At 39.0% G+C, this 13,725-nt stretch overlaps 1 protein-coding gene across 1 annotated transcript; it reads left to right on the top strand.

Moving 5' to 3' along the window:
* Positions 1–12,732: 12,732 nt before the first annotated feature.
* On the top strand, positions 12,733–13,513 carry LOC110127498 (thyroid transcription factor 1-associated protein 26-like). Its single transcript, XM_020877738.2, is given in 1 exon segment — positions 12,733–13,513. A coding segment is annotated over 1 exon segment (726 nt). The 3' UTR covers positions 13,459–13,513.
* Positions 13,514–13,725: the final 212 nt, after the last annotated feature.

Raw genomic sequence — 13,725 nt, 5'->3', positions numbered from 1 at the left:
ATTATAGCTTGACACGCCCTTCTGTCCATGGGATTTCCCAGGCAAGAATACTGGAGTGGGTTGCCATTTCCTTCTCCAGTGGATCGTCCCAATTCAGGGATTGAACCTCTATCTCCTGCACTGGCAGGCTGATTCTTTACCACTGAGCCGCCTGGGTCTGGTACTACATTTTTAAAATGTGTAGCTTTATAATAAGAACATTTTTGGGACTTCCCTGGCGATCCAGTGGCTAAGGCTCCATGCTTGCTGATGCAGGGGACCTGGGCTGGATTTATGGTCAGGGAACTAGATCCCATTTGCTGCAATGAAGATTAAAGATCCTGTGTGCCACAGCTAAGATCTGGCCCAGCCAAATACATAAATAGTAAATTTTTAATTTTTTTTTAAAGAGCACTTTTAAATTTGATAAAATAAATTTGCATAAGGAATCTGCCTTCAATGCAGGAGATACGTGTTTGATCTCTGGGTTGGGAAGATTCCCTGGAGAAGAAAATGGTGGCATTTTTTTCTGGGAAATCCCATGGACAGAGGAGCCTGGTGGACTACATAGTCCACAGGATCACAAAAGAGTCAAATACGACTTAGCGACTAAACAACAACAATAATTCTTCTTCTTTTTTTAAATTAAGAAAACAATATTAGGTAGCTTTGACATACACAGTTTGAGAAATTAAAAGTATGAATACAATCGTTCTTAATCTAGGAAGTGAAGCTACATGCTAGTTGGGAGTCTGACCAGGTTACCGTCATTGATAAAGAAGAGAGGGTCTAGTTGGAGAGGAAGTCATCCATCTATAGATGAATGAGGCTGTGGCACCTGGTACCTGAATTGTAGCAACTGCTAAGTTAGAGGACTAATTGAAGCAATGTCAGGATCTTTTTGTTTGTTTTCTCTGTCTTCTTCGTTTTATCTTAATATATTTTTTCATGATCTGAAATTGTCCCCGTGCAATTTAAAAATACTGAAAACAGTCAATTCTTATAGGCTTTTTTATTCTAAACCAAATCCATTGGATTACAGATCCCACTGTATTTGAGAAAGCCCAAGTGATAATCCAGGTGCTCAAAAGTTTTTAGAGAATTGTTGAACTCATGTATTTCTGGGCAGCATTAGCAATTATTAATAGAAAAGTTTAATTTTATATGCTTTTTCACATAAAATTGAAAAATTAGGTGAAACTGATTTTGGCTTAGATTTATTTGGACTGAGAAATATTTTAGTTTGGACAAATATAGCTAGCACATAGTAGGAACTCAGTATGAACTAGCAATTTAATGGATAAGGGCTTTCTTAGAGAAGGGTTAGTGGAGTAAGATTAAGTAGCTTTAGCTAAAAATAGGTTTATTTTGTTTAAAGAGATTAGATTGTGACCTATATTTGAGCCTCTGCCTTTCAATCTTTGGCAATTTAGAACTGTGGTTTCTTATTAAAAGTATTTTTAATTGATTTGCAAGTTTGCCTCTTTCACCCCAGTGAGAAATTCTCAAGTTCTTTCTTCTAGCTTGTTTGGGTTTGACACACTCTTAGCAACATGGGAATAAACAGAGTCTGAGTTGATAACTGAATTAAATTAACACACAGATAGACTGGTTTGAATACATGATTTGTTGTACTGTCTTTTCAATTTTCTTAAATAAAATTTTATTGAGACATAATTTACATATCATACAATTTGCCTATTTAGAGTGTGTAATTCAGTGGTTTTTAATCTATTCACAGAGGACTACAGCCAACACTGCAGTCAATTTTAGACCATTTTCATCACTCCAAAAGGAATCCTGTACGCAGTAACAGTCACCCATCCCACACCCCCACCACCACTCCATTGAGCCCTAAGAAACCACTAATCTACCTTCTGTCTTTATGGATTTGCCTATTCTGGATATTTCATATAGATGGAATCATACAGTACATCATCTTTGTGACTGGCTTCTTACACTTAGCAAAATGGTTTCTTTCATTTAAAAAATTTGTGTTGACAAATAAAAATTGCATATATTTAAAGGTGTTTATATGATGTCTTTTTAAATTTAAGCTTTTTATTTTGTATTTGATTAACAATATAGTTTCAGATGAGCAGTGAAGGGATTCAGCCCCTCCTATACATGTATCCATTCTTCCCCAAACTCCCCTCCCCAAAAGGCTGCCACATAACATTGAACAGAGTTCCATGTGCTATACAGTAAATCCTTGTTGGTTATCCATTTTAAAAGTAACCGTGTGGATGTGACCATCCCAAGCCTCCTAACTATCCCTTCTCCCTATCCTTCCCCTCAATAGTCATAAGTTTGTTCTCTAAGTTTGTGAGTCTCTTTCTAGTTTGTAAGTTCATTTGTATTTCTTTTTAGATTTCATGTATAAGGGATGTCATACAATATTTCTTCACTGTCTGACTTACTTCACTCAGTATGATAATCTCTAGGTCCATCCATGTTGCTACAAATGGCATTATTTCATTCTTTTTAATGACTGAGTATTATTCCATTATATATATGTACCACATCTTCCTTATCCATTCCTTTTGTTGATGGACTTTAAGTTGCTTCCAACTTGGCTATAAAATATGATGTTCTGATACTTGTATGCATTATGCAATGATGACCACAATCAATTTAATTAATATATTCACCACCTCACATAGCTAACCATTTGTGTGCGTGTGGGCATATACTGAGAACAGTTGAGATCTATTTTCTTACTGAATTCCAAATATATGATACAGTGCATATGCTCTCAGTTGCTCAGTTGTGTCCAACTCTTTGTGACCTCATGGACTGTAACCAGCCAGGATCCTCTACAAGGAATTTTCCAGGCAAGAATCCTGGAGTGGGTTGCCACTTACTACACTGGGGGATATTCCCAACCCAGGGATCGAACCTGCATGTCTTGCATCTCCTGCATTGGCAGGTGGATTCTTTACCACTGTGTCACCTGGGAAGCCCTATACAATGCAGTAGTATTAACTAGAGTCACTACGCTATACCCTCAGTCTTTGGAAACTGTTTATATTATAACTAAAGGCATGAACCCTTTTATCAACGTATCTCAATTTCTTCACTACACTCCCTCCCCTGCCCCACCCCCAGGTCATGGTTACTACCATTCTACTTTCTCTTCCTATGAGTTTGACATTTTTTTAAATAAAAAAGTCCACATGTAAGTGATACCATACAGTAGTTATCTTTCTCTGCCTGGCTTATTTCACTCATATCATGGTTCATCAATTCTGTTGCAAATGTTAGGACTTCCTTTTTTTCTCCTTGCTGAACAATACTCCATTGTGTATTTATCACATCTTTATACGTTCATCCATTAATGGATACTTAGCTTGTTTTCATATATTAGCCACTGTAAATAATGCCACAATGAACATGGATGTGCAGATAGCCCTTTGAGATTTTGATCTTATTTCGTTTGGATATGCATCCAGGAGTGGGATCGTTGAGTCATCTGGTAGTTCACTTAATTTTTTCAGGAACCACATACTATTTTCCACTATTGTTGTACCATCTTACATTTCAATCAACAATGGATAAGGGTCCCCTTTCCTCCTCATCCTCACCAACATTTTTTATCTCTTGTCTTTTTGATAACAGCCATCCTAACAGATGTTCAGTGATATCTCATGGTGGCTTTATTTTTAATCTATCATTTATCTACTTATTTATGTTTTATTTGGCCTCACTACCCTGCATGTGGATCTCAGTTCCCTGACCAGGGATTGAACCTGTGTCCCCCTGCAGTGGAACTACAGAGTCTTAACCACTGGACCACCAGGGAAGTCCTTCATGGTGATTTTAATTTGCATCTCCCTTATTAATGAAGTTGATTACCTATTGGCCATTTGAATGTCTTCTTTGCAAAAAAAATGTCTATTTTCCCTCTCTCCATTTAAAAAATCAGATTATTTGGCTTTTTTGCTATTGAGCTGTAATAAGCTCTTTATATATTTTGGATATTAATCCCTTATCAGATATATAGTGTTAATCTAAAACAAAAAACCCCCAGTTACTTTATCAACAAATCTGGTTTATTTGGGAGCAGCAGAGAATTGCAAATTGGGACATACAACTATGGCAAACCACATGCAAATCTAACTCTTTTATAGAGGAGTATGGAAAACTGGGAGGGGCTATTATAAACTAAAAGTCCATGGGAGGAAGCTGAGAGTGCATTGGCTGAGGTGTGACAGTTTCTCATTGGCAAAACAGTTGCCAGGCTGAGAAAAGCTCTTTCTCCTGCTAGCTATAGTAAAGGACTGTCACTTCCTGCCAAAGATGCAAGGTACATCTCTTCCTGTTGGGCCCTAAATTGACTTGTGGTACATACATGAGAGCTTCTGCTTCTGGCCTCCTGACCCTGTTTTAGTCAGGTTTCCCTCTGTTAATTTTCATGATGGTCTGCAATTATTTTCTCCCATTCTGTAGGTTGCCTTTTCAATTTATTGCCCTCATAATGTTTAAGATAAATTATCTATTTAAAGTAAACAGATATTTGAGAAATAAAATTTGACAGTGGTGAAGGCTATGAAGAATAAATCAGGAAAAAGGCATAGGGAATGACTTCCAATAAGGGCTGCTTAGTGTGGAGAGAGATGATTATTGAGTAGAGACATGGCTAATGAGAAGGAACAGACATGATGGCTGAAGTGAGTACTTCTGTTTTTTTGTTGTTAATTTGTTTATTCATCCTTTCAATAAACTTTTGTTGAGTTCCTACTGTGTGCGACATATTATTCTAGGAGTTGGAAATAGAGCAGTGAATAAACTATATTTAAAAAGCCTACCCCTAGGCAGCTTACAATTTTTTTGTAAAGTAACAAGGAATAAAGTACATAAATAATTAAAGGGCATGGAATGATAGTGGAAATGCTAAAGTAAAAAACATAAAGAAAGGAAAAGGATAAAGAGAGTGAATGTGCACATAGGTATGGGTGAGTGATGGTTTTCATTTAAGGTACAGTGGCCAGGAAAGACTTACTTAGAAGATGATGTTTGAAGGAAGTGAAGGAAGACTTACATATTTTTGCAGGTGGCAGTGAGGAAAGTTGATCCAAGAAAAATAGCAAGCAGGTACAGATGTCCTGAGGTAGAGCATGCAAGGAGCATGGCTAGGGGAAGAGTGGAAAGAATAAGACAGTATGTATACAGGCTAGACAGATCCTATGGGCCTGATGTATTTAAGGAAATGATTTATGCTTAGAGAGGAGAAGCCATTAGAAGGATCTGAGCAGAAGTAACATGATATGACTTAGCTCTTAATGGGGTTGCTTTCATTGTCATTTAATTCACGCTTTTCTTTTTTTAAAGAAAGAGGAATAAACAGCTTTGCTTTCCCAATAACTGTGTCGCCTTTAAATGAAGAAAAAAAAAAAAAGATCAAAAACTTCGGAAAGCATAAATAAATGCATTTTATTCAGGGACAGACTGCTAAAACAACAAGGGTGAATCACAGTCACAAAGTCAGTTAAGTGCTCAGGAAATGGCTTGGTCCCTAATTAATCACTCGGTGTTGTTAAACGCTGTGGAGATAAATTTAGCTGGCAGTAGGTGGAATGAGATTGGTTCTCATGAAAACATGTTTTCAATAAAGTTGGCCAAAAATGCTGTATAAAACTCAAATAACCCAAACCATGTTCTAATAATGTTGCATTTGGTGTTTCACGTTCCCAGCAGCGACCACTTGAGGCAGGAAGACTGAGGATAACATTTGATTTAGCAGAAGGGGCAAGGTTGCTGCGGTGGGTGAGGGTAGGAGAGAGTCCTGAAATATACAAATGCTTTGGTGTTACCGCCCTCTGGTGGCGATTCTATAAATTGACTTCCGTGGGATTCCGGCCTATTTGCTGTCTAGGCTCACACTTGGTCAAATTCGAACTGTCAATAAAAGGAAAGTGATTTTTTAGTATTAGTCCTTGGATCGCATATATTTAATGCACTTAATAAGTAGGCGGAAAGTCTCTATTTTAATGACTGGCAGCACAATTTTTTCTGAGGAAAAATAACTTTTCGTTTAAACTCAGAGGAGCCTTTTAAGTGTCAAGGGCAGGGACCCTGGACGACGGGAAGGGTTTGAAGTGTTTTGCATAATAAAATTTTGAGAGAAAGCTGGGCTTTGTGGAAGAAAGAGGAAGGAGGTGCAGTTCTAGGGTTGAGGGTGTGGTGGGGAATACATCTGAGGAGAAGGAGTATCCTGGGGAAGAAGACAGAAATCCTGCCTGGAAGGGCTGGAGCTTGAGGTTAAAACAGTGCCCGTGAGACCCTCCTTTGAAGATGACAGTCCAAGGACTTTTACCACAAAGATAGTGAATAATACTGTTTCAGTCATTTGCACGTCAGAGGTGAAACCCTCTGACTTCCACACTGCCTCTCCCTCTGTTGCCTAGACTCACAGTCAAGCCTATGATATACATTGTGAGTGGACTTGTGTTCGGGTACATCCGAGAAGTTGGGGATTGAAGAAAAAGAGAATGATTGCATGCTGGAGTAAACGTGGGCCAAGTGAGGGTGAGAGCTGGTGTGAGTCACAGGGTAAAGATAAAGAAGTCAGAGGTAGGGGATATTTGTATCCTAACGACTGGTTCATGTTATTGTACAGCAGAAGCCAACACAGTGTTGTAAAGTGATTATCCTCCAATTAAAAAATTTTTAAAAAAGAATTCAGAGTAAAATGGACACAGTGAGGCCAGTGGAAGAAGTGTTCAGTCGCTCAGTCATGTCTGACTCTTTGTGACCCCGTGGACTGCAGCATACCAGGCTTCCCTAATCCTCACCATCTCCTGGAGCTTCCTCAAACTCATGTTCATTGAATTGACGATGCCCTCCAATCATCTCATCCTTTGTCCTCCTCTTCTCCTGCCTTCAATCTTTCCCAGCATCAGGGTCTTTTCCAATGAGTCAGTTCTTCGCATCAGGTGGCCAAAGTATTGGAGTTTCAGCTTCAACATCAGTCCTTCCAATGAGCACCCAGGACTGATCTGCCTTTAGGATGGACTGGTTGGATCTCCTTGCAGTCCAAGGGACTGCCAAGAGTCTTCTCTAGCACCGCAGTTCGAAAACATCAATTCTTTGGCACTCAGCCTTTCTTATGGTCCAACTCTCACATCCATACATGACTACTGGAAAAACCATAGCTTTGACTAGATGGACCCTTCAACAGTATGAGAATGAAAAAGTATAAGTAACCCCAAATGCCTTAGAAATACTTGTTAGAGAAAACTCTGCTATACATGGTTGTGAAATAGAATTTATATTTTGTAGAAAGGCAAGAAAAATTTGGGGCTTCTCAAGTGGCACTAATGATAAAGAATTTGCCTGCCAACTCAGGAGACATAAGAGACACAGGTTCAGTCCCTGGGTTGGGAAGATCCCCTGGAGTAGGAAATGGCAACCCACTCCAATTTTCTTGCCTGGGAAGTTTCATGGACAAAGGAGCTCCATGGGCTACAGTGCATGGGGTCACAGATAAAAACTTTTCCCTGCCCTCTTGCCTCTTCTCTCCAGTCTACTGTGCATTGTTTATCTGCATTATGTATTGACCTGACCTTCCCGTTGGCAGAAATGCCTGCTCAATCATAAAAAGCAATATTCTCCTAGCATCAATAAGACAACTCCTTAAAGATAACATTCCTTCTTGATAAGGGGTCACAGGAGCTTAGATCTGGATTAGATGGTTGGCTTAAAAAAATGCACAACGTGAGAATTGTGAATTAAGTTTTATTTGAGGCAAAATGAGGACTGCAGCCTGGGAGATAGCACCTCAGCTAGCTCTGTGAAACTGTTCCAAAGAGATAGAGGGGAAGGACTCTATATATGTGATTTCAGTGAAGGGGGAGTTCATGCAATCAAGCATATATTTTTCCAAAAGGTTTCTGCTGTTCTTGTGAAGCTCCTACCAGTCACTAGAATAGTACCTGGTGCATAGTAGGGACTCAAAAATATTGAAAGGAAGAAAACAAAGGAAGGAGGGGAGAGGAGGAAAGGATGAGTCACTTTAAGTAAGAAGCGTGGTGTTCTAAGTTGCTTCAGTCATGTCCAACTCTTTGGGACCCTATGAACTGTAACCTGCCAGGCTCCTCTGTCCATGAGATTCTCCAGGCAAGAATACTGGAGTGGGTTGCCATTTCCTTCTCAAGGGGAACTTCCTGACCCAGTGATCAAACCCGGGTCTCCTGTATTGCAGGCGGGTTCTTTACCTTCTGAGCCACCAGGGAAGCCCCTGGCTTTGGGGAAGAAGTGTGGCATTGGGTCAAAAAACTATTAAACATTTTAAATTCTTTCATTCCATTGCAGTTTTCACTTTTGCTACCACCCACTTGCTTCATTGTTGTAATACTGTGTTTGCTTCATCCTTTATGGTTTACAAAGTTCTTGCATTTCCATGTTTTCACATAGTCCATGTAACACTATGTGAAAAAGCAGCAGCATCCTTGGGAAAACTCTGGGCTCTCCAGCTTTAGGTAAGAAATAACCTAACTGTTTTTCGGACTCAAATTTTCTAAGTTCAAGAGTAGTGATTTTCCGCTCTACAAATGCCAACTTATATGGACAGTAAGCTAGAAGTGTGGGTTATCTTGCCCTCCCAACTGGTATACTTTTGATAGTGGAAATAGGTGCCGTTCATTATTCTTGGACAGCAAGTGTTGAGACTGTCCGAATTACTATATCTGAGATACAGTAACTATATGCTGTTGTTCAGTCGCTAAGCCATGTCTGACTCTTTGTGACCCCGGGAACTACATCGGGCTTCCCTGTCCTTCACTATCTCCTGGAGTTTGGTCAAACTCATGTCCATTGAGTCAGTGATGCCATCCAACCACCTCATTCTCTGTCGTCTCCTTCTTGTCCTGCCCTCAGTCTTTCCCAACATCAGGGTCTCTTCCAATAAGTTGGTGCTTTGCATTAGGTGGCCAAAGTATTGCAGCTTCAGCTTCAGCATCAGTCCTTCCACTGAGTATTCAGGATTGACTTCCTTTAGGATTGACTGGTTTGATCTTGCAGTCCTGGGGACTCTCAGGAGTCTTCTTTAGCACCACAATTCAAAAGTATTAATTCTTTGATGCTCAGCCTTTTTTATGGTCCAACTCTCATTTCTGTACATGACTACTGGAAAAGACATAGCTTTGAGTATATGGACTTTTGTTGGAAAAGTGATGCCTCTGCTTTTTAATATGTTGTCTAGGTTTGTCATAGTTTTCCTTTCAAGGAGCAAGCATCTTTTAATTTCAAGGCTGCAGTCACTGTCTGCAGTGATTTTGAAGCCAAGAAAGTAAAATCTGTAACTGTTTCCACTTTTTTCCCCTTCTATTTGCCAGGAAATAATGGGACCAGCCCAGATGACTTAGTTTTTTGAATGCTGAGTTTTAAGCCAGCTTTTTCACTCTCCTCTTTCACCTTTATCAAGAGGCTGTTTAGTTCCTCTTTACTTTCTGCCATTAGAGTGGTATCATTTGCATATCTGAGGTTGTTGATATTTCTGCCACAATCTTGATTCCAGCTTGTGATTCATCTAGCCCAGGATTTCCCATGATGTACTCTGCATAGAAATTAAATAAGCAGGGTGACAATATACAGCCTTGATGTACTCCTTTCCCAATTTTAAACCGGTTCATTGTTTCACATCTGGTTCTAACTGTTGCTTCTTGACCATGTATAAGTTTTTCAGGAGGCAGGTAAGGTGGTTTATAGTCCCATCTCTTTAAGAATTTTCTACAGTTTGTTGTAATGCACACAGTCAAAGTCTTTAGCGTAGTCAATGAAGCAGAAGTAGATGTTTTTCCTCAGTTCCCTTGCTTTTTCTATGATCCAACGAATGTTGACAATTTGATTTCTGGTTACTCTGTCTTTTCTAAATCCAGCTTATACATCTGGGAGTTCTCTGTTCACATACTGCTGAAGCCTAACTTGAAGGATTTTGAGCATTACATTGCTAGCATGTGAAATAAGTGCAATTATGCAGGAGTTTGAACATTTTTTGGCATTGTCCTTCTTTGGGATTAGAATGAAAACTGACTTTTTCCAATCTTGTGGCTACTGCTGAGTTTTCCAAATTTGTTGACATCTTGAGTGCAGCACTTTAACAGTGTCATCTTTAAAGATTTGAAATAGATCTGCTGGAATTCCATCATCTCCACTACCTTTGTTCATACCAATGCTTCCTAAGGCCCACTTGACTGCACATTTCCAAGATTCTGGCTCTAGGTGAGTGATCACACCACCGTGGTTATCCAGGTCATTGAGACCTTTTTGTACAGTTCTGTGTATTCTTGCCACCTCTTTTCCATCTCCTCTGCTTCTGCTAGGTCCTTAACTCTACGTAACTCTGTAGACAAATTAACCCTCCTTACAGGCAGCACAGGCCAGAAGGCCTTTATCAAGGTACAGAGATTCTAAATGCTGTCCCTGTTTATGTTTACTGTGTTTCTGAGGAACGCCAACAATAAATAGCTTAATAAAGGTTAGTTAAGATTGAAATTTGCTTTGGTTTTTTGGTAGAAGAAATGCCACTTGCTTAGAGAGGTTAAGTTGCTGCATTTAGGGCCAGGTTGCTGCTGAGTATTCTTCTCCCTGTTGTCCTCATAACCCCAAATGGCATTTCTTTTTTGTGTGCCTAACACAGTGTGGGTTAAGATGACATGGGGAGCTGGCTGTAATTTTACTGTCTTTCTTGAAGTCTTTTATAATGTGAAGATACTAAGTAGATCTGTGGCTGAACTAGGAAGAGTTAGTACTTGTTTTCCTGTGGTGCTTTTGGTGATTACAGTAACCTGATAGAGAATTTTCTTTGCGCCATCTTCACTATATTAGCACGTTTAAGGTCGGCAGTCTCTAACCTGAAAAGGAGCTTCCCTGGAGGTTCGGTGGTAAAGAACTCACCTGCAGTGCAAAAGACATGGGTTTGATCCCTGGGTCAGGAAGATCCCCTGGAGGAAGAAATGGTAACCCACTCCAGTATTCTTGCCTGGGAAACCTCGTGGACAGAGGAGTCTGGCAGGCTACAGTCCATGGGGTCACAAAAGAGATAAGACTTAGTGACTGAACAAGAACAACCTGTCAAGATGTTGACAAGATGTTTTTCTAAAACACATGTTCCATTTCTACAAATAAACAAGAAAATGTCAACTTAAGATTGAAGACTAATTGCTTAATGACATAGTTCATATTAACCTCCTAAGAAGTGAAACTCTTTTAACACTATAAGTGCATAAAGTCTCCAATATGAAGACTTAATACAAAAATGTTAATATTAAGGAGCTGATTCTCTTCAACATTTCAATGCCTAACTAAATATTCTGAGGATAAGTTGTTTTCCAGATAAGAAAAAAATTATGTCATCTCAAGTAATTTGGGGAGAAACTATTTAGCCAAATGAGATTGCATAATGACCAGAGGTATTAGCCGAGGTGCTGGCTGTATTCTTGTCTGGGATACCACTGAGTCTTTTAATTTGGTTAAAAACTTAGGGCAGGGGGATGGGAGAGGAGGCATTTTCTGCATTGAATAGTGTGTGTTTAATTTTGTAATAAAATGCAATTTTGTTATCCAAAGTGGCTGTACCAGTTTGCATCCCTGTCAACAATGTATGAGAGTCCTAGTTCTACATCACTATCAGTACAAGGAATTGACAATAAATAAAAATGTATAATATGGATGATAGGCAACCAAATCTCATTTTCTAATACTATTCTCCAGTAAAAAGAATCAGGTCTTCTAGGACAAATGGTTGATTTTAGCATCATGGAAAGAAATAAAAGGTAATCCTGCTATAGCTGAAGATGTGCCTGAAGTGTCAGAAAGTAAAGAAGTGCTCAAAACAAAGAGAAAAATCCCACAATAATGCAGATGTGTTAAAGTGAAGCTGGAGCTAAGAGAAAGAGCTCCCAATGGCCAATTTTGAGTAACAAACAAACAAAAAAAGAGTAAAATAATAAAGTAATAAGATATTAGATTATAATCCAAAGGATAAAATAAGTGTCCACTGATATACATAATTGATTAAATAAGCAAACAAGCAAATAAAGGGAGAATAGACAAATCTCCTGTATGGAACTCCAAATTATTTCCTTTGTCTTTAGGTCTTTTGTCCTCAAGGAGGTGGGAACATAAATCCTACTCCTGATGCATGAACTGTACATAGTGACTTCCTTCCAAAAAGCACAGTATGGAAAGGAGAGAAAAAGAGAAGCAGCAGAGCTGAAATCTGATAAATACAATCTCAGCCAGGAGGTCAAAGTTTACGTTCATCAATAGTTTACACTCTGGACATGATGCAGTGAGGAAGGTATTTGTCTCTCTGGTCCTCCTCACTGAAACCCACAACCCCAGTCTAGTCTTGATCAAAAACTTCAGTCATCTTCCAGTTTAGGGACATTCTCTAATGTACCTGACCTGCACTTCTCAAATCTGTCAAAGTCATAGAAAACAATGAAAAGTCTGAGAAATTCTGAACCAAGAGGAGATTAAGAAGACATGATAACTAAATGTCATGTGGCTAGAATCTTGAGAACTTCTAGAAAAAGGGCACTAGTTTAAAAGCTAAGGAAATCTGAATCAAGTATGAACTTTAGTTAATTATTCTGTATTAATATTGGTTTACAGTTGTCACAAATGACCCATGTTAATGTAAGCTAGTAATAGCAGTGAAAACTTGGTCTGGGGAACAACCTGTATTATCTTGGCAACTTTTCTGTGAATCCAAAACTATTCTAAAATAGAGGCCTTGGTTGGTGTGCCATGGCGCCCGTGTGGCCGGCACAAAGAGGATGGGCAGGGAGTTTGGGGACGCGTGGAGGGGTTTCACCGGTTGAATTCAGAAATAAGAATGTGAAACGGAAAACGTGGCGACCTAATCATCTGCAAGCCTTCTCGGGGAGCGTTCGAGAAGGACAAGGCTTTGCATTTCGAAGAAAACTCAAGATTCAGCAAACTTATAAGAAATTACTCCGGGGGGAAAAGAAGTCTCAAACACCAAGTGAATCCCCCTTCACAGATTGGTATCCAGATCATCTGAAACATCTTTATTTAGCTGAAGAGGAAAGACTCAGGAAGCAGCTTAGAAAAGCTGACCAGCCTCTGTCAGAAGAACAAGTTGATCAGTCTTTGCCAGAAGACCAAGGTAGCAATGACCAGGCTTTGTCTGAAGACCACTGTAGCATTGAGCAGCCTCAGCCAGAAGAACAGTGTAGCATAAGAATAAACTCCATTAATATTCCAAAGAAAAATAAAAAGAAAACATCAAATCAAAAAGCTCAGGAAGACTATGAGCAGATACAAGGCAAGCGAGCTGCTAAGAAACAAGAATTTGAGAGGAGAAAATAAGAGAGAGAAGAAGCCCAAAGGCTCTACAAGAAGAAGAAAATGGAAGTGTTCAAAATACTGAGCAAAAAGACTAAAAAGGGCCAACCAAATTTGAATTTACAAATGGAGTATCTTCTAAAAAAAATACAAGAAAAAAATTAAGTCAGTTGTTGCCTGACTAATCAACTGTTAAAATATATGCTTGCTATTGAGTTCTTTTGTACATGGGAGTGTCCCTCCTAACATGTAACTAAATTTGTCAACATAAACTAAATGGCCAAGCTATAAAAAAAAAAAACTATTCTAAAATAGAAAGTTTACAGTAATAATGGGTAGTAGAAAAGGAGTAATATAAAAAAAAAAAAAGAAAAGAAAAGGAGTAATAGTTTTGTCTCACAATCTTGGAAAAAAGAGAGTTGGAACACAGTT

This window comes from Odocoileus virginianus, chromosome 5 (genome assembly GCF_023699985.2).
Source record: "Odocoileus virginianus isolate 20LAN1187 ecotype Illinois chromosome 5, Ovbor_1.2, whole genome shotgun sequence".
In the NCBI taxonomy this organism is placed as follows: domain Eukaryota; kingdom Metazoa; phylum Chordata; class Mammalia; order Artiodactyla; family Cervidae; genus Odocoileus; species Odocoileus virginianus.
This window is presented reverse-complemented; position numbering and strand designations above follow the sequence as displayed.